This window comes from Pelodiscus sinensis, chromosome 5, assembly GCF_052426305.1.
Source record: "Pelodiscus sinensis isolate ZL-2025 chromosome 5, ASM5242630v1, whole genome shotgun sequence".
Taxonomy (NCBI): domain Eukaryota; kingdom Metazoa; phylum Chordata; order Testudines; family Trionychidae; genus Pelodiscus; species Pelodiscus sinensis.
Window position 1 is genome coordinate 42,635,268 of NC_143056.1, and position 19,667 is coordinate 42,654,934.

General features: G+C 42.7%; 2 protein-coding genes across 5 annotated transcripts in view; one reads left to right on the forward strand and one right to left on the reverse strand.

Annotated features, from left to right (window-relative positions):
* Positions 1-19,667, forward strand: part of ANGEL1 (angel homolog 1) — a 128,201-nt gene that overhangs the window by 75,218 nt on the left and 33,316 nt on the right. The gene's annotated exons all lie outside the window — the stretch shown is intronic.
* The window catches only part of LRRC74A (leucine rich repeat containing 74A), a 34,165-nt gene that overhangs the window by 2,400 nt on the left and 12,098 nt on the right, over positions 1-19,667 (reverse strand). The window contains exons 8-14 of one of the 3 annotated variants that reach the window (XM_025181987.3): positions 14,762-14,847; positions 13,025-13,219; positions 12,584-12,679; positions 7,164-7,307; positions 3,462-3,569; positions 2,604-2,689; positions 464-910 (exon numbers count right to left, since the gene is read on the reverse strand). In XM_025181987.3, the coding sequence (XP_025037772.1) occupies positions 853-910; positions 2,604-2,689; positions 3,462-3,569; positions 7,164-7,307; positions 12,584-12,679; positions 13,025-13,219; positions 14,762-14,847 (773 nt within the window). In that variant the 3' untranslated portion in view covers positions 464-852. Of the gene's footprint in view, positions 1-463; positions 911-2,603; positions 2,690-3,461; positions 3,570-7,163; positions 7,308-12,583; positions 12,680-13,024; positions 13,220-14,761; positions 14,848-19,667 lie in introns of those variants that run through there. The other 2 variants (XM_075926814.2, XM_075926816.2) reach the window with 2 other exon arrangements.

Here is a 19,667-nt window from a genome sequence, read left to right on the forward strand (position 1 = left end):
CTTTTTTTCCGGCTTGGGGAAAAGCCGGAAAAAAAGCGTCTAAACTGGCGCGATCCTCCGGAATAAAGCCCTTTTCCGGAGGATCTCTTATTCCTACTTGAAATTTAGCTATGTCCATTGTGTAGCTTAGGTCAAAATAGCTTATTTCAGCTTTTGGCGCTGTCTACACAGCAGGATGTCTGAGTTAGAGCATTCTTCCTCCAACTCCCTTACTCCTAGTAAAATGAAGGTTACAGGAGTCAAAGTAAGAAGTTCTCCAGCTCAACATTATTTTGACATTATGTCGAAATAACTGCTTGTTGTGTAGACGCGGACTATGTTATTTTGGAATAACATCAGTTATTCCAAAATAATGTTGCTGCATAGACATAGCCTAAGTGTGGCTGCTCCCCTCTTTAATTCTCCTTCTTCTTTCAGGGTCCCTGTATGATACTGATATTGCTAAGATCTGTCTCATGGTGTCTGTACAGGACTTCATTTAGACCTTGACCACACTACTCCAGAAAGAGGACAATAGTAGCATATATCTCCAACTGACTGCCACAGTACACTCCTCCTTCTGCTTCTCCCTCTGCAAATATGTACAGCACTTCCAGATTGTGGAGGAAGATGCACTGCTACCCGGACTCTCATGGAGCTATCTTCTTTCCCCTAAGCCAATAGAACTATACTACAGCCTTCACAAATTTGTCCCAAACGTGTAGGGGAATGTAAGCTTTATTTTCTAGATTCAGTAGCTTTGACTATCCCCCACTCCTCTACTTTCCCAAGTCATAGGTCACTTTGTTTTAGCGTCTTTCCATCACTTAACCTTCCACTTTTCAACAGCTGACCTCCCTCTTGGCTTCTCTGCTAAGGTTCCTCCTCCTCTTCTTTAGGCTTCTCTGTTGGCTGCTTCTCTTTTAAATAACTGATTTAAAAGGTGAAAGAAGAGAAATCAGGATTTAAAACCAGTATAATGAACCTTGTCCGTCCTTCCATATTTACTGGGAAGAAGGCCATGAAAAAATTGTCTGAGGTGTGAGTGACCTGGACATCAAAGTTAGACCAGTTCTGCCTCTTTGGGTATGTCTACATTACCCCGCTAGTTCGAACTAGCGGGGGTAATGTAGTCATCCACAGTTGCAAATGAAGCCCGGGATTTGAATTTCCCGGGCTTCATTTGCATGAAGCCGGCTGGCGCCACGCGGCACAGACTAGCTAGTTCGGATTAGGCTTCTAATCCGAACTAGCTGTACACCTCGTTCCACGTACAGCTAGTTCGGATTAGAAGCCTAATCCGAACTAGCTAGTCCGTGCCGCGTGTAGTCGCGCGGCACGGGGTCCGAACTAGCCGGCATTTAAAAATGGCGCCGGCCGGCTTCATGCAAATGAAGCCCAGGAAATTCAAATCTCGGGCTTCATTTGCAACTGCGGATGACTACATTACCCCCGCTAGTTCGAACTAGCGGGGTAGTGTAGACATACTCTTTGATACATGTGTGACAGTAACAGTATGGCACACATTATAGCACTGAAATAGACCCAGCTGGATAGGAATAGATTAACATTTGCAAAACTGGCCCATACGCTTCAGACCTTAAATCTAGGATACAATGTGAAATATTTAAAATCTGTGGAGGCGTTTGAATGGTGAGGATAGAGAGACAAAATTACCAGAGCTTTGAGATCATCAGTCACATTTGAGCATGGCTGCAAATCAAAGGGCAATTTCCATTCCCAGGACAAGTGGCTTGGCCTGCAGCTCCTAACAACCTTGGAGTGTCCAACCACTCAGATTCTCAGAACTTCCACCCTGCTGCATAGGCAGATATTTATTAAAAATTATGGAAGGCACTGTTTGAAAGCAGATTTGTGTGGAAGACCAGGACCTTTAAGAAGGACCATAGAAGGAAGGAAAGAAATGGAGGTGTGTCAAGATGAAATGGAAAGTCTGAAAAAAGAAATTTGCTATCTTGAGTTTCAGAGTGTAGGGTGATGCTGAAATGATATCTGGAGGGTCCATAGCAGTCACACAACATGTACAGCAGTGAAAATGCTATTCAGCTGTGAGATACATGCCATTTCACAGCAGGCTCAGGAAACAAGGGATTTTGTGGTATATGAGAAGAATGCAGAAAAATATAGACCCTCGGGCCTGAATCAAAAAGGTTGCTGTGCATACAGCTGGTATTCTCACCTCTAAGCTATTTAAAAGACATTCTGTAATCGAGTCACAGAGTGAAATGGATACCTGAATGACCAATACCATGTGCTCCAGATCTGTCCCCTCTTCTAGTGTGAACTAGCATAGGTTCATTAGGGTACATCTACACTGTGGGGGTTTTCCGGGATACCAGAGGTATTTCAGAAAAATTCCACCTCGTCCAAGGAACACGTTTGCTCTTCCACTTTTTTTTTAGGAAGAGCAAACGCGCTCTTTCGGGCAACCCTATATACCTCAACTACAAGTCTAGATAGGGTCAAATGGCGGAAAAGCCTCTTCCGGAAAAGCAATCAGAAAAAGCTAGTGTAGACCTAGCCTCAGTGTCAATCAGAACTGAGACAAATAAAGAAAAGAAGAAAATGAGAGAGAAACCAAGCGTAGGAGATGCTTCGCTCACCTATAATCCACCATCCCTGTCCGGTGCTGGTCCAACTTGTGTACCAATTCCACAATCTGTGCTCGATCCAGTGGAATTCTTGATTGCTGGTAGGACAAGGGAGACAGAAGAGTTGTTATTATCTACCTTCTTCTGGCTCCCAGTGGCTAAAATACAAGTGGTGCCATGCATCTTGGCTTCTTTGCACAAAGAACTCTTTTTATTAGAATGGGAAGCACTCATTAGTTAATAACTAGGTAAATAGCCTAGAGCAATTAGGAAGGGATAGTGGCATAGTCCACTTTACTAAGGAGTCAAGAAAAAATGCTGTTGTTTTTTTATACCCCTTGTTCATCAGGTGTAAATAGGATCATATGTTGAACTTTAGACACTTTCTTACAGGCACAATGTTGCACTGATCACCATAGTTGAGGCCAGGGAGGGATTTTTTTTCCTCAGGTTGTGTGGGCAGGGACTAAAATGGTTTTGCTTTTCCTCATATCACTGAGCAGAGATCATCCATAAAGATCCAATAGACATATTCCACGAAGTCTCCTTTCATCATCTGTTTCTCTTAAGTATCCTGAAGGAACCAGAATAGATGGGAGATGAAATGCTGGGATTTTACATGGTTAATGTGATTCCAGAATGGATCCATGGTTATTTTGCCATCCACATCAGATATTAGGTTCCATGGCATTTCCTTTAGCCCTCATTCAGGAATAAGTGTTTCGCAAAGCACATGTGGAATTAACCTAGTGGTGTGAGCTTCCTTACAACAGGGCACAACCAGCGCCAGCTGGGAGCTTCAGCAATGTGAACTTCCTCATAACAATACCTGCTCCAATAAAATTAGAGCACCATATTTCTGAATCACACCTGCATCATAGCTTTCCGGAACTCTGCCACAGGGATCTTCATACTTCCATCTTTGTCCATGTTCCTAAAGAAATCCCAGAGTCTCAACTTGTGTTCATCCAAGTAATTCTAGGTAAAGCAGACAAACAAAGATGAAACTGAAATAATATTCAGTAATGCCTCTATCACTTCCCTAGGGCAACTATTCCGCAGTCGAGTATCTTTCTAGGTATTTATATTGTGCTCATTATTGTGATATTGGAGCATCTCATGGAGTCCATTGTCCTGATTTTCATGCTAAATTTTTCTTTGCACAAGTTCATTCCATTCTTCCTACTTAGATCCCATGGGAACAACCCTAAATAATTTTTCGGTCTCCTTGCTCTTTATCCTTCAAATATTTATATATAATTCTCAAGTCCCCATCCGACAAGTCATTGTTCAGTCAAGTGATATTTAATTCTTTGCATCTATCCTCCTAAGTCAGTCCCTGCCTTCAGGTGCCTGATTGTTTTTATTTCCCTTCTCTGAACTTCTGCCACTCTGACAATGTCTTAGTAATTTCCAGGGATCCAGACATGGATGTAATATTCCAGAAGAAATGAGCTAGAGTGCCATTGAGAAGTGAAGCCAAGAAAGTAACTGAAATATTTCTCTGATAGATTGTATTTACTGAGGGACAACGTATACTAGATTCTCGATTACTGTGGAACAATCTACACTCCTTACTATATTTGCTTTCCACAAGCTGCTTTTAGTATAACTCTTTATAAGTGATGTACTCAAATGTTTGGATGCTAATATTTAAACTGTATTCTTAAACTTATCAGCCTTAATTTTAGGTATTGCAAATTATATATCATATGTATTTTATGACTTTTTAAACCAAACTTTTTGGCTGCGTCTAGACTGGCAAGTTTTTCTGAAAAATGCTTTTGCGGAAAAACTTGCCAGCTGTCTACATTGGCCGCTTGAATTTGCACAAGGACACTGACGATCTAATGTAAGATTGTCAGTGTTCTTGTGCAAATACTATGCTGCTCCCATTCGGGAAAAATCCCTCTTGCGCAAATGTATTTGTGCAAGAGGGCCAGTGTAGACAGCTAAAAACTGTTTTGCACAAAAAAGTCCTGATCGCGAAAATGGCGATCCGGGCTTTCTTGCGCAAAACCGCGTCTAGATTGGCACGGACGCTTTTCCGCAAAAAGTGCTTTTGCGCAAAAGCATCCGTGCCACTCTAGACGCTCTTTTCCACAAACGCTTTTAATGGAAAAACTTTTCCGTGAAAAGCATTTGCAGAAAATCATGCCAGTCTAGATGCAGCCCTTATGTTTGGGTAATTTAAACATTATATATACACTTTTTTTAACTTGTCTATTAGATCATTTTAACATTAGGTTTATTAAAAATGGTTATTCCTGATGCCATGTAAAAAGGCACTAGAATTTTCTTGTTGAAAATTACAGTGCTTCTGCACCTACAACCCAAAACCAGCTTTATCTACTTTAGATACCATATTCTGTTGCAAACACATGGGCTACGTCTAGACTGGCATGATTTTCCGCAAATGTTTTTAACTGAAAAGTTCTTCTGTTAAAAGCATTTGCAGAAAAGAGCGTCTAGATTGGCACGGACGCTTTTCCGCAAAAGCACTTTTTGCGGAAAAGCGTCCATGCCAATCTAGACGCGGTTTTGCGCAAGAAAACCCCGATCGCCATTTTCACAATCGGGGGTTTTTTGCGCAAAACAATACCGTGTTGTCTACATTGGCCCTCTTGTGCAAAAGCATTTGTGCCAGAGGGCTTTTGCCCGAACGGGAGCAGCATAGCATTTCCGCAAGAACACTGACAATCTTACATGAGATCGTCAGTGTTCTTGCGGAAATTCAAGCGGCCAGTGTAGACAGCTGGCAAGTTTTTCCTCAAAAGCAGCTGCCATGTTGTGTTTGCTGTTAATTTTCATCACAAGTGACTGTCAGCTGCTAAGATCTGTTCATGCAGTGAACAATTCTCTGTGGCTCTCACCCCCTTTCCCACCTTCAGTGCAAACAGCTGTTCCAAATGTACTCAGGCTGTACACTTAGGGCTCCTAGTACAGGCAGTCCCCGGGTTACATGGATCCGACTTACATCAGATCCCTACTTACAAACGGGGTGAGGCAACCCCGCACTAGCTGCTTTCCCCCAGCAGACCAGGGAGATGCGAAGCTAGCGCCCCCCCCCCCCCCCCAGCAGACCAGGGAGACGCGGAGTGGCTTTTTTCAGCAGACACCTCAGCTTGAGAATAAAGGACTGAGGTGTGGGAGAATAAAGCTGAGCTCTGGAGAAATGTTTGGCTAGAGTTTCCTCTACAATATGTACCAGTTCCGACTTACATACAAATTCAACTTAAGAACAAACCTACAGTCCCTATCTTGTACATAACCCGGGGACTGCCTGTAGTTTGTATAGATCCCAACACCTCTATTCAAAGCCACATATACAGTGTTGCAGAGGTTAATTGGCTAACATTCTGCTTAGGCACTGAGGAATGCAGCCATGTTAGCAAGGGTGTTGATAGCTTCCATGGGCCCCCGGGCAAGGTATGGGGGGGCCTGGCTCCCACCCCAGGAAGGAATGGGGCCTCAAGTGGTAGGAGCGGGCTGAGCCAAACCAGCACTGAGCACTGGTCTCAGCACTGCCAGGAGCATGGCATACTGCCCCACCCCCAGCCTTTAGAGCCATGCAGAGCACGCTGCATGGTGCTCCTGTGGTGATTAAAAGGGTCCAGGGCTCCAGCTGCCACGTTAATAATGGCACCCTGGACATGAAAAAAATGTTATGCAGCTCACCAGGTCTGATTTTGGGCATCTCTTGTCCCAGCAAAGGGAGAGATCGCCACCTACTGTCATTTGCACAAATTACAGGCCTTTGAAAATACCCCATGGCAGTAGTTTGTGGTAAAATGTGTTTTTATATATATATATATATATATATATATATATATATATATATATATATATATATATATATATATATATATATATAAATCTTTTAGGCTCCAAAATTGCTTTTATATATATAGATCCTGACTGATGGGGTGGAGGGTTTTGTGATGATGTGAACTGAGATCCACCAGCATGTTTCACACAGCGCTTCTGACACCCGTCAACTGGATAAGGGAGTAGTACTTGTTAGGTGATTATAGAACCGGACTGGGAATCAGAAGAGCTGGGTTATATTCTCAACTTTGTCACTGACTTGCTTTGTGAAATTGGGCAAATCATTTAATTGCCTTGTGCCTCAGTTTCCTCATCTGTAAAGCAGAGATAATACTGATTCATTTCTGTAAAGTGCTTTGAAATCTCTGGATTAAACTGTAATACAAAGTAACTGAATGATTATTAGTAATGGTGTTAATCATAACTAACATGAATAAGAGTCAAGTCATCAGACTAGGGATTACATATTATTTTATCCTATTCAGACCCCATTGAGCCATCCAATCCCCAGCCATTTATTTCCTCTAAAAATCAGAAAGATTTGTTAAATAATTCTACATGGAATGAGATGTGCGACTATGGAATGTTCCCTTTCACAATAGAAGAGGAGATTGCGTAGCCTTTTCTGGAAGATCCTCATTGGCTGAATGTTGTGCTGAGAAGAAAGCACGTCCCTCTCTGCAGTAGCTCAGAATTTGTGCACTGGGTATTGCACAGACTATGGTACCAATCTGCACTGCTCACCTGAATGACCTTCATGGGGTCTGGACGCTGTTCAGGTTTCTTGGAGATGAAGCCTTGAACATCACCATAGATGACATCTAATTCTGGGTGCACCTGACACACAGCATCTAGCAGTTTGAGGAAGCTTCCATTCACAATCACATTCTATTGAAGGGGAAAAAGGACACTACACTCAGCCTAGGCATACCAGCCTTCCTGTCCAGCCTGCCCGGCAGTTTATTGAAAGCAAGAAACCACCAGTATTAATGAATCCCATCTTGTGTCAATATTAACTGTTTTCTTCATGCCTCATACCTTCTCTCTTCCTCACAGTTCACTTCACTTTAGTGGCTCCCCATTGGGAACCCAAGACTCCTCAGTGCTTCAGCCTCTGTGCATATGTTCCCTTTCTTTATCCTCACCACCCTTTGCCACTTCTGAGATACATAATTTACTTCTGTTTCACAGACGACACATGCCTATCAAGTTGAAACACATCTGCCACCTTGCTACACTAGCTGGTCAGCAAATGATTACTAAGAGATGGTCCCTTTCCCGCTTGGTCAACATATGCCCTGCTCATTATTGTTTGCATTCTGCAGAAAAGAAAAAAACCTGTGATCTAAACTCAAACGGGTTAGTTTCTCCAATGATGACTCTTTACAATCCATCCTACAGGGGCAGGTAAATCTGGGAGTGGGTGAGTTTCACTTAACACCTAGAATTTTCAGTGCTTTTTTTAAAACCCTGTTTCAATATGTAGCACTGGTAAAAGGTTACAAATCAGCAATATCTGAAGACTAAGGGTGTGTCTAGACTACAGGGTTTTGTCAACAAAAGTGGACTTTTGTTGACAAAACTAAACTTGCATCTACACTTCCTCTGAGTTCTGTCGACATAACGTCGACAGAACTCAGCAGTTTTGTCGACGCTGGTAAACCTCATTTTACGAGGAATAACACCTTTTGTCGACAGAGTTCTGTTGACAGAAGGCATTATTGCATCTAAACTGTCCTTTGCGTCTACACTGCCATGTCGACAAAGCAGCTTGCTTTGTCGACAGAACTGAATGTAGTCTAGATGCTCTTTGTCGACAGAAGCTTTGTCAACAGTATCTGTCGACAAAACTTCTGTCGACAAAAGCCTGTAGTCTAGACGTACCCTAAGAGTTTGGTTTTCAGAGATGCTGAGCATCTGCAGCTCATTGATTTTGATGGCATAGTTGGGGCTCAGCATTTCTGAAAATCAAACCTAAATTAACTATCCCCAGAGCAGGTACAGGAAGGACAGCAATATTCTATCTTAAGGTTTTATAGTTAGCTGTCATTGGTAAACCTCAATATTGATGCAAAAATAGTTATTGATTAAATCATTATAGTTGATTTTTATTATGTTAGGTTATTCCAAATTTGTCTTTGCCTTTATTTGAAAATTTTAAGAGGCATTTAAAATTCTGTTCTATTCATAATGCTTGCAGAACATGGTTGCTCAAAGGCTTATTAGTAGCTTATTTGATTATATAAACCATCAAGCTAGTTACGGAGATTCCTTGAGGTCTCTGCTTTCTGTCAGTATAACAGGCTTCCAAAGCTCCAGGAAAATAACCACATTTATTATCCCAAGTGAAGTTACCAAAATTCTGAAATTCATCTTGATACCTTTTATTTTGCTTAAGTATTTTATGCTCTTTTCTTTTATCATATTTTATAGTATTATTTGTATTAGTTATTTTCATTCATGCGTAATATAGAATATTTGATAGGAGTCTTTACTTGCAAGTTATAAATTCCATATGTAGTAGACTGTGTAAAAGAATATATGGAGTACCAATACTTAGGATGTGTTATCCAGTGATAAGCTAAGAGGATGTCTTAACTATGGGCTGGATCAATGGGCAGCAATTGAGCCAGTAGGGATCAATTATCGTGTCTAGTATAGATGTGATAAATCAACCACTGAACACTCTCCCATCGACTCTAGTACTCTACCTAAACAAAAAGAGTAGGCAGAATCAACAGGAGAGTGTCAGCTGTCGACTTAACGCAGTGAAGATAGCACAATAAGAAGACCTAAGTACATCAACTTCAGCTACGTTATTCACATAGCTGAAGTTGCGTAACTTAGATTGACAACCTTTGTCAGTATAAACAAGGCCTAAAACACCATAAAAATGGGCCTTTTCACTGCTTTCCTCTGCAAAGAATCCCACTCAAAGGATTCTAGTAAAAAAATCTTATTGGAATTCTTTCTTGAAAGTCTTCTTTCTTCAAGTGATAAGGAGAATACTTATGATTGGGAAATGTGGGCTAGAAGACTTTTGGTTACATCTCACTCCATGTTTCCATTTAAAGGTGAAAACTTTCATTTATTCTTTGAATACTTAAGATGGCATACGATTTCTTGGTAGATGTATATATGCAAATATATTTATCAAAATGCAAACTTCATATAATAACTTTCTGATGTCATTGCAATATGAATAACTAAATGTTTTGTGTACAAATATAGTGAGGTCATTTGATTCTGTAACTGGTCACTAATGTAGGAAGCCATTAAAGTATAAAACCAGTTGGGGGATGAATTAGTCAAAAAGAAGACACAATGTCTTCTTTGATGACTACTTGAATTTAAAGACTCTCATTGAGAAGTTTAAAAGACCTGTTTGGAAAATTGAAAGACCCTTCTATAGGAAACAGGGGTGTTTGTACTCATTTAATAGGGGATGAAATTCTCTTTAGACTCTTTTTTTTTCTCCACTCAAGCTCATCTGAGGAAGTGGGCTTTGACTGCCCACAAAAGCTTATGATACTATATATATATATATATATATATATATATATATATATATATATTTGTTAGTCTCTAGGTGCCACAGGACCACTTGTTGTCTTTAGACTCTTGTGAGATTGAACTGACTGAATAAAGGAAAGAGCTAAAACTCTAAAATGTAAATATGCTCTGAGAAGTTCCCCCCTCAAGCACAAAGCCATTTACCATGTGCTGCATGTGCATTCACAGATTGCATATTCATCAGCTGAAGATGCTACTAAGATTTTTTAGTAAGGTGTTAAGCCAATGAAAAGGTGATAGCAGCTGGTATTTGAGCCCAGCCAAGCATTGAATAAGATATGCCTTCCTTGTTCAGTGATACTACAGAAGGAGAATTTAAAACTCTCCAAACTGAGTAAGCAATTAACAATCCTCTACTTCCATTTCCCAGCTTCAACTGCTCACTCATCACAGCACCTTCATCTAAACTCAGCTGTGCATCTCACCACTGTAAGAAAGCAGCAGCTGTAATAGACAGCTGAGAAAAAGAAAAACTAAAACTGAACATTAAGAAGAAGAATCCTTCCAATTCAGCACTATTTCTGCATCATGACACAACAGTGTCTAGAGCAGTGGCTCTCAGCCTTTCCAGACTACTGTACTCCTTTCAGGACTCTGATTTGTATTGTGTACCCCCAAGTTTCACCTCACTTAAAAACTACTTGCTTACAAAGTCAGACATAAAAATTCAAAAGTGTCACAGTGTACCAATACTGAAAACTGCTTATTTTTTCATAGAGCAGTGTAAACAAGTCATTGTTTGTATGAAACGTCTGCACTGGCTTTGTTTGGGGATGGCAGAGTTTTACATGTACTCCTGGTTGAGAACCACTAATCTAGAGTATCATTGGTGAGATGAAGTTTGCCAACACTGTCTAGTAATTAGATTTACATTTTTCTTGTAATGGTTTTAATGAGATATGGAAAACTATTGTAATTTAAGGTGTTAAGTTCTTTTCTTAGGCAGCATTCTTGGAGAGGAGATATCAGCTAACTCTGGTAAATAAAGAGAAAATATGTGATTTAATTTGGATTTAAGAAACTTAATATTCATTAATTGCTTATCTAAAGTCCTCTCATTGAATGGCTTCTTTTAAGTAACTGGATTTAAATGACTTTGGTTTCATAGGACTTAGTTAAGATTACTCATTGTTGTCCATTTTTGTGTTTATATTATCAAATGATAAGCCAAATAGGAGTCACCTATATTTGAATGAAATTCTTTTGTCCATCTATAAAATGTTTTAGTTACCTGTGATAAACTTAGATGGGACTCATTACTGATTTTGGGAATAATATTCTTTGGTCTTAGTTTACCTAAAGAAGAATAGCTCCACTGGAAGAGGACCTACCTTGAAATAAAAATGCTCTTCACAGAGAGGCATACAGAAGAGATTGTAACTGAAGTAACCACTGTTTATTGCTTGTGTTCTGATTTATTTTTAATTTTTCTCTTTTTTAACAATAAAATACTCATAGTGAGTATTTTGCTTCTCTTTAATTGTGGGGTGTTCTAAGAACTGGCAAAGAACCATAAGTAACTAAAATAGTGAGTATGTAGCACTTTAAAGACTAACAAGATGGTTTATTAGATGATGAGCTTTCGTGGGCCAGACCCACTTCCTCAGATCAAATAGTGGAAGAAAATAATCACAACTATATATACCAAAGGATACAATTAAAAAAATGACACATATGAAAAGGACAAATCACATTTCAGAACAGAAGGAGGATGGGGGGGGGAGGAAAGGAAGGTAAATGTCTGTGAGCTAATGGTATTAGAGGTGATAATTGGGGAAGCTATCTTTGTAATGGGTAAGGTAGTTGGTGTCTTTGTTGAGCCCGACACGTAGAGTGTCGAATCTTAGCATGAATGACAGTTCAGAGGATTCCCTTTTTAATTGTATCCTTTGGTATATATAGTTGTGACTATTTTCTTCCACTATTTGATCTGAGGAAGTGGGTCTGGCCCACAAAAGCTCATCATCTAATAAACCATCTTGTTAGTCTTTAAAGTGCTACATAGTCCTGTATTTTGTTTCAGCTACACCAGACTAACACGGCTACATTTCTATCACTAAAATAGTGAGCATCATGTCCCTGAATGGGCATTGAAAGAGGCAATGGTTAAGATTGGTCCTACCATTTTTTGGTCTGGCTACAATAATTTAGTAATATTTGGAATAAAAAAGTTACTCCGAAACTTGAAACACCCTTTTCTACACAGCAGTCATCATAGTATCTGAGCACATACTCTACTACACTGCCCTAGAAGATCATATTGTATCATGGGAAGGGCATTCAGCTTCCCTGGCAAACTCATGTTTTGTTCTCTCTTCTGCAACTGCAGTCAAAATGGCCAATTACGGCTAACCGTGATGGTGATAGGGTAACTATCTACCAGGAACTCGAATGACACTTCACAACTTCCACTTATGCCACTGAAGAGCTATTAAATAATAACTTTTTGTCATTAGTGGCTGCAGCAGAACTGATACCGGTAGCCTCAAGGACAGACCTCAAAAAGTTTTGAAAGAGTCTAAAATTCAGGCAGCTCCAAAAGGTTCTAAAGTATATATTTTGGGACTCTACCAGCCCTAACATCATCTTACTGAGATGTTGAGCTCTTCCATCTTGGATTTTGGATTCTTCCTGAGGGATGTGACAAGTGCAATGGCACCCTCTACAGTTAAGGGATTCTGAGTCATCTGTGATGAAAGATAAATGGAAACAGATTAGGAGGAGAATTTTACTTCCTGGCAATGAGCATGGGTGTATCTCTCGTCCCTCCCCGCCTCCGGTCTAGACTTTAGGGGAGTCATGGCCCTTTCAACAAATTTATTTTCATTATCTGTCATCTTGTCATCTTCCCATTAAACTCTGCAAAGCCAACTGCAGGAATACATTCTGGTTACTTCTTTCTTCTCCTCCTTTGCCTGCCTGTCACTTAATCTTAGGCAGATCAGATCAGAGTTTTCTTTACCCCTCCCCCTGTCTTCTTTCTCCGCTGCACAGGGTTTTCCATTCTAGCCCAATTCTGGCTCCATCTTTACCTTCAGGATTTTGAGATTTCCATTTTCCTCTAGCCCCTTTGCCAGCTTTCCTGCCCCTTCATTGTTGATATGATTGCTGCTGATATCCAGTAGGACCAAAGTGTTGTTCTGTTTCAGAGCTTCTCCTAGGGCCACAGCCCCCTCATTCCCAAAACCATTCCATGAGAGGTCAAGTATCTTCAGTGTTCCATTGGCCTCCAGAGAGAGAGAGAGAGAGAGAAGAAAGATCACCACTGGCATCACAGCCATTACAAATCCAGATGATACTTCAATCTATTCCTCCTTTCATGATTGAGGCAGTGTGTCTGCCTGTGTCTTCACTGTTGTAGATAGAATTCTACCCACATCAGCGGTCTCACAGCAGTACCTAGCTGGAGCTTCCATACTGTGAGTTTCTTTACAGATGTGACCTAAGAGAGCCAGTCCAGAGCAAAGTGATGCCGAACTCTCCCCAGCAGTGCTAACTGGGACTGCAGAAATGTGAGCTAACCAGTGCCAACCCACTGATGTGAACTTTCTCCTAGCACTGTTAGTGCTCTCTAAGGGCACGTTTACACTTCAGGGCAAAAGTCAAATTAAGATATGTAACTTCAGCTACGTCAATTGCATAGCTGAAGTTGAAATAGCTTAACTCAGCTTTTCGAGCTGTCTACACAACAGGAAGTCAAGGGAAGAACACTATTCCTTTGACTTCCCTTACCCCTTGTGAAATGAGGGTTACAGGACTCAGAGTAAGAAGTCCCCCATATTGATATTATTTTGAAATAATGGCTTGCTGTGTAGACATGCACTGTGTTATTTCAAAATAACATCAATTATTCAAAAATAACGCTGCTGGGGAGATGTAACCTAGGACTACATTTGTGAGAGCTACCAAATCCAGCCCAAATCACAGTGATGTGAGCTTTTTCTCTGCACTGCCCTATTATTACCAGCTGACACTCCCTACTATGAAAATAGGTGATTATGAAAAAGCCAAGCAACACTCATGAAATAGTGCATTTGAGAGAGAGGTGCTGTGCCTGAACACTCATTCATGAATCGTGTTAGTCGCTACTTCAGTGGTGGGCAACCTGTACACAGCTCATCAAGGTAAGCCCCTGGCAGGATGCCAGACAAGTTGTTTTACCTTGTGTCCGCAGGTATAGCAACTCCAGCTCCCATTGGCCACTGTTCACTGTTCCTGGCCAATGGGAGCTGCTGGCAGCAGTATCCATGGATGCAAGATGAACAATTTGTCTGGCAGCTTGCCAGCGGCTTCCCCTGATGAGCCAAGGGCCACAGGTTTCCCACCACTGCATTATGTCATATCAGCCAGACTTTGGCTCAGTGGTGGGAGATGTTCAAGAGTGTGGGTAAGGAGGGGAATCTGTGCCTTTCCCCAGAGAAGAGGGATCTCTGAAGCAGATTAATCTAAAATGAACTGAAGCTTGAGAGGTAAGAAGCTTAGATGAGGGGTCACTAAGAGTATGTGTCATGGGAGAAGACCCCTTTGTCAGAGGAGGACATGAATGGGAGTATCTGTTTTTTCTCTCTTCCTTGGCTTTAAGTGTTGCCTAAAGTTGCCCGTTGGTAAAATTAGAGGGGTGTAGGTTATTGGCAAACACAGGAATGGCAAGTGGTGATATAAAATCAATGTTAGCAGAGCAAGAGCAAGCCAGTGCTTCATACAGAGTATGCTAACCTCCCAAGGTCAGCTAACAGTCATAGTCAGATTTATTCCAGAGGGATGCTTACCCTGAGACCTGCACCCAATGCCACAGCCCCCTTCAGCCGCAAGTGGTTCCAGCTCAGGTTCAGAAATTCCAGTATTTCATTGTTGGCTGAGGAAGAGGAAAAGAGATGTTAGTGAAGAAGAGGGAGAATGAACAGAAATGCATTTTAAAAGGCACAAGAGGTTCATGTTATTGAAGGAGTAGGGAGACATGAGGTAATCCCAGGCATATACCATAAAATACATGCTACAAATGAACACATATAAATATGTCACTGGATCAATGAGCAGTGATCATCCAGCAGGGATTGATTTATAGTGTCTAGTATAGACAAGATAAATCAACTGCTGAGCTCTCTCTAATTGACTTCACCAGTAATCCACCAGAAAGAGAAGCACATGGGGAGTTGATAGGAGAGCATACGCTGTTGCCACACCTCAGTGAAGATACCACAATAAGAACAAGGCCATCCCTGTCAATATGCAAAATTTGCAGCTGTGTAGGATGCCACAAAATTTGGGGCACCAAATTGCCCCAAATTTCATGGTGCTATAGACATCTGAGTGCTGCAGTATGCAGTGTTGCAAACTCCAGCAGCAAGCCCCATTGCCTGGCTGGCTCCCCAATGGGATGCACCCAGGAGAGCCTTCTTTAGTGGGGTGCAGTGCCTAGGACAACATCTCCTTCTTTGCCCTGCCCCCCCACTCTGCCCCTATGTCACCCTGTCCCCTCCAACCATGCTCCACCCCACCCTGATTTGTCCTGCCTTCTGCCGCAAGCCCTTTTCCCCCAACTGACACATCCTGGGGAATTACTGGGGGCCTTGGCACTGGCAGCAGGGGAGCGGACAAACTTTTCAGGCCTCTGGGCAAAGTGGAAAAACCGGTTTTCCCAAAAGGGTTGGAACCTAGGTTGGAAGGGGCAAGGCTGGGGGCAGCCAGCCTTCAGCGCCATCTGAAATGGGCCATGCTCTAGCTGCTGCCTCTGCTGCAGCAGTGGCAGTGACTGCCAGGAGGCCGAGGCCCTTTTGAATCGCCGGGCCCTTTTGAATCACCCTTTTGAATCACTGGGAACCATTCACTGGCAGTAGCAGGAAGCAGAGCAACCTGGCCCCAGCCTGCTCTACTCCACAGGCTCCTAGCCATGTCACTCCACTTCCCACTGCCGGTGAGTGCAGGGGGCAGTTATACCTCTTCCCTCAAGCCCCTTTCCCTGAGCATTGCATCTGGGAGCCATGGGAGTGGAGCAGGCTGTGGCCAGGTGCTGGTGAGTGCAGGGGTGGCCCTGACACCTGCTGCTGCAGTCTCCCTGCTCTACTCCTGCCCCCCACAGTTCTGCACCTGTCCTCCACAGCTCTTGACCATGCAGCCCACAGGTACTGAGCGCAGCCCTCCCACAGGGGCCCCCTCCCTGCTGAGTGCAGCCCACCATAGGAGAGCTGCATAGGGCACCAGAACTGCTAGGGACAGCTCTGGGTAAGTAGACTGAATATGTCAACTTCAGCTACGTAGCTGAAGTTGCATAACTTAGATCAAACCCTTGCAGTGGTATAGATCAATCCATAGATAAATAATATAGCTAGGCATTCATGGTAAGTATGCTCTCAGACAGACCCACACAGTTTCTCTCTCACTCACCCATCCAAGCACCCACACACACACACTTGCAGTTACTACAAACAGCGCTGCATAGACCCATGAACACATATGTACACATGCAACTATACAAATGACCCTCCATTTCCCAACCTCCGAAGACACTAGACTCAGACTGCAGATACAGAACATGGACACTATTAGGAATCTTAAATGAATAATAATACATCTTGTTTTAGAGAAACAATATGCAGCTGCTATTCTCAAGGTTGATTCCACACGCTCCACTATTGCTGCCATCCCTACTAATAACAACTCCTCCACTGATACATGATAGTGATACCAGTGGCCCTTCCTCCAGTGAGAATCTGATAGCGGCTGAGCACCAAATACTCCTCTGGTAAAGCATATGTGACAGCCCGACAACTTCCTGCAATGTCATGAATGAACTCTATTGATTTAAATGAAATATTATAAATTAGGCTCAATATCTTTGCAGTCCATTGTGTTAAATATGCAATTGTGTATATGTTAGTGAGGAATTGTCTGTAGCTTCTCTAATAAACTGACTAATACTCTTGCTGGAAGAGATTAGGACTTTCAAAGGGCTTTTTGGAATAATATGGGTAGAGTGGATTTCCCAGGAAGCATCTGGGATTAAGGAGAATGCAAATGATCTACTGGGAAACCACCCTTTTGATCTCTGTTTGGGGAGGAAAACCCATTTCTACTAAATACCTGCTCCTGGAAATTTCAGCTGCAAGACCCCTGAATTGTAGAAAGGATGGACTAAGCATGTTATGAGTGTGCATGTTCTGATCTAAACCTGTGATGAATTTGAAACCACAAGGAAATCACTGGTTGGGATTGAAGAACTGCTAGAGCACATGTAAGGGTTGGGCATTGGTGCAGAAAGCAGGAGCATGGGGGGGTGCTATGGCACCCACAGGTTTTCCACCCAGCTTCCATGCCCAGGGGCTGTCCCCACTACTGGCTCCATCACTTCCCTGCCCCAGCTTCTGGCCAGCCCTGACACCTCCCCGGTCCTGCAGCCCACCATCCCCGGGATCTGGGCCACCAGTCTGGAGGCTACACTGTTGTTCTGGGTCCCGCCACTGGCCCGGGGCTCTGCAACCACCTCCAGTTGCAGCTAAGTCACCATCTCCTGTGGATTGGATGGACCAGACACCATTGCAGCAAACGGAATCTGGTCCATCTGGTTCAGGAGAGTCAGCAACATTTGTGGGCAGAACAGATTTGGGGGGATGGAGCTCAGCACACTCACCCTAAAATCTGTTCAGGCTCCACTGTGGTTGGGGTGATCTGTGATAAAATTATTAACATGCATATGCAGGTTCTTTTATTGTTTTTAACATGTTTTCTTAGTAATGCTTTGACCTTAAGAATCAAATAGGTTTGCTCAGAAAGAACTATGTGGTAACTTAGAGTTGTGAGCAGTCACACCCTTAACCATCTCTGAAGAGAAAGCAAGCAAGTGTGCTTGGACAGCCTGGCTCTGCCTGGAGTAGCTCAGTCAGAATGGTGAGAAGAAGGAAAGGCAACAGCTGGGGAGCTGGAAGCCTGAGAGAGGGAGCCTTTATTGGACCCGAGGGGAAATACAGGTGCAGTTGACCTAAACTGTGACAGTGTGGCTACGTCTATGCTGCACCTCTCTTGCGCAAAAGCCTATGCAAATGAAACGCGGATTAGCAGGGCTCGCCAAGCGATGGCGAGCCCCGCTCACCAGCCGCGCGGTCCGGCATGCTACACATGCTCAGACGGTGCTGCGCATGCACTGACTGCGCTGCGCAGCTGTGCCGGTTTGTAATCTACTCGCCACAGGTGAGTAGATTACACTAATTGTCGAGCCCTGCAGTTTAGTATATTGCCACGGTTCATTTGCATAATTAATTAGGGGCCATTTTTGCACAAGAGGCTTTTGCGCAAAAAGGAGCTGTGTGGACGGCTCGTTTTGGCGCAAAAACCTCCTCTTGCACAAGAGCTGTTCTTCCTGAAAAAATGAGGAAGAACGGCTCTTGCACAAAAGGGGTTTTTTGCGCAAAAAGGAACCATCTACACAGCTCCTTTTTGCGCAAAAGCCTCTTGTGCAAAAATGGCCCCTAATTAATTATGCAAAGGAAGCACAGCAATATGCTAATCCATGCTTCATTTGCATAGGCTTTTGCGCAAGAGAGGTGCAGTGTAGATGTAGCCTGTGCAGTGGAGTTCTCTGAGCTGGTAGCTGGTCTGTGAGGCCCAAGGGTGCTCTGTACAAAGGGAGAGCTTGAAATAGCCTATCCTGCAGATACTTCTTGGAGCAGGGCAGCCCCTGTGAAATTTTGAGGGCTATCAATCAACAAAGGGTTGATGCAGATCCATGAACAACAAGAGCTGATTTGCAGCAGGTGAATCCTGCCTCTGTTTTAACTCTAGTCAGAGTCTCCTTATTCCCTAGAGCATTTGAAGGGCGGAGGAGAATACAGTATGTTGGTGATGCAGGGTATGTCTCCACATGAAGCTGGAGGTTAATTTTCAGCTTAAGGAGGCAGTAGAACAGTTTCTTTGGCTTATATAAAGAGCATAACACGCTGGAGGGTTAGGGAAGGGAGACAATTAATATAGTGGACACTCATTTTCTAAGCAGATGGGTGGGACAGTCCCTCCCACACACACAAAAAAGCAAGACTCACTCTGCCTGCAGGTGATTAGCAAGCAGATAGAAATCTAAGCCTTTGTGCCATTTGTATGCAGCTGTATGCAAGCCTTTGCCAGTCCAGCTGCACAGCATGGCACATAGTGGCAATTTTACTCAAAGTAGGGATGGATATGAATTCATCAGTGCAGCATGTGAATCCATTAGTGAGAGAGGAGGCCTATTACTGTGCTGGAAAATGACCTCTGACTGGGGTGAGAGGCTGGCTGCCAACATGTTCCTATCTGATTTTATGACAATTCCCAGGGATAGCAGTTTGGATCCCAGCAGCTGGCATGTTCATCCCATTTTTTTTAAAATCTATTAAAAATTGTTTTGCAAATATCTCTTCATTTTGTGCTTCAGTGGAGCTGGAAGAAATTGAATCTATCATGGCATGGGTTGGTCTAAACAGTAAATCCATGATGGTAGAAACCCTGAATCAGGGAAATGAAAGTGTTATTTTGACTAAAGAAAGGATTTCAGTAGCACTGTGTGATTATAGTGCGTACATCTGCTGCCAAGGGGCCACTGTGATAGGTGGGCCAGAAATGTTAAGAGAGAGATTTGTAAAGGTCTTTTCTGGGACTCTATTAGCAAGTGAGATTTGGGTTTTGGCAGACTGAGAAGTCTCAGCTCAC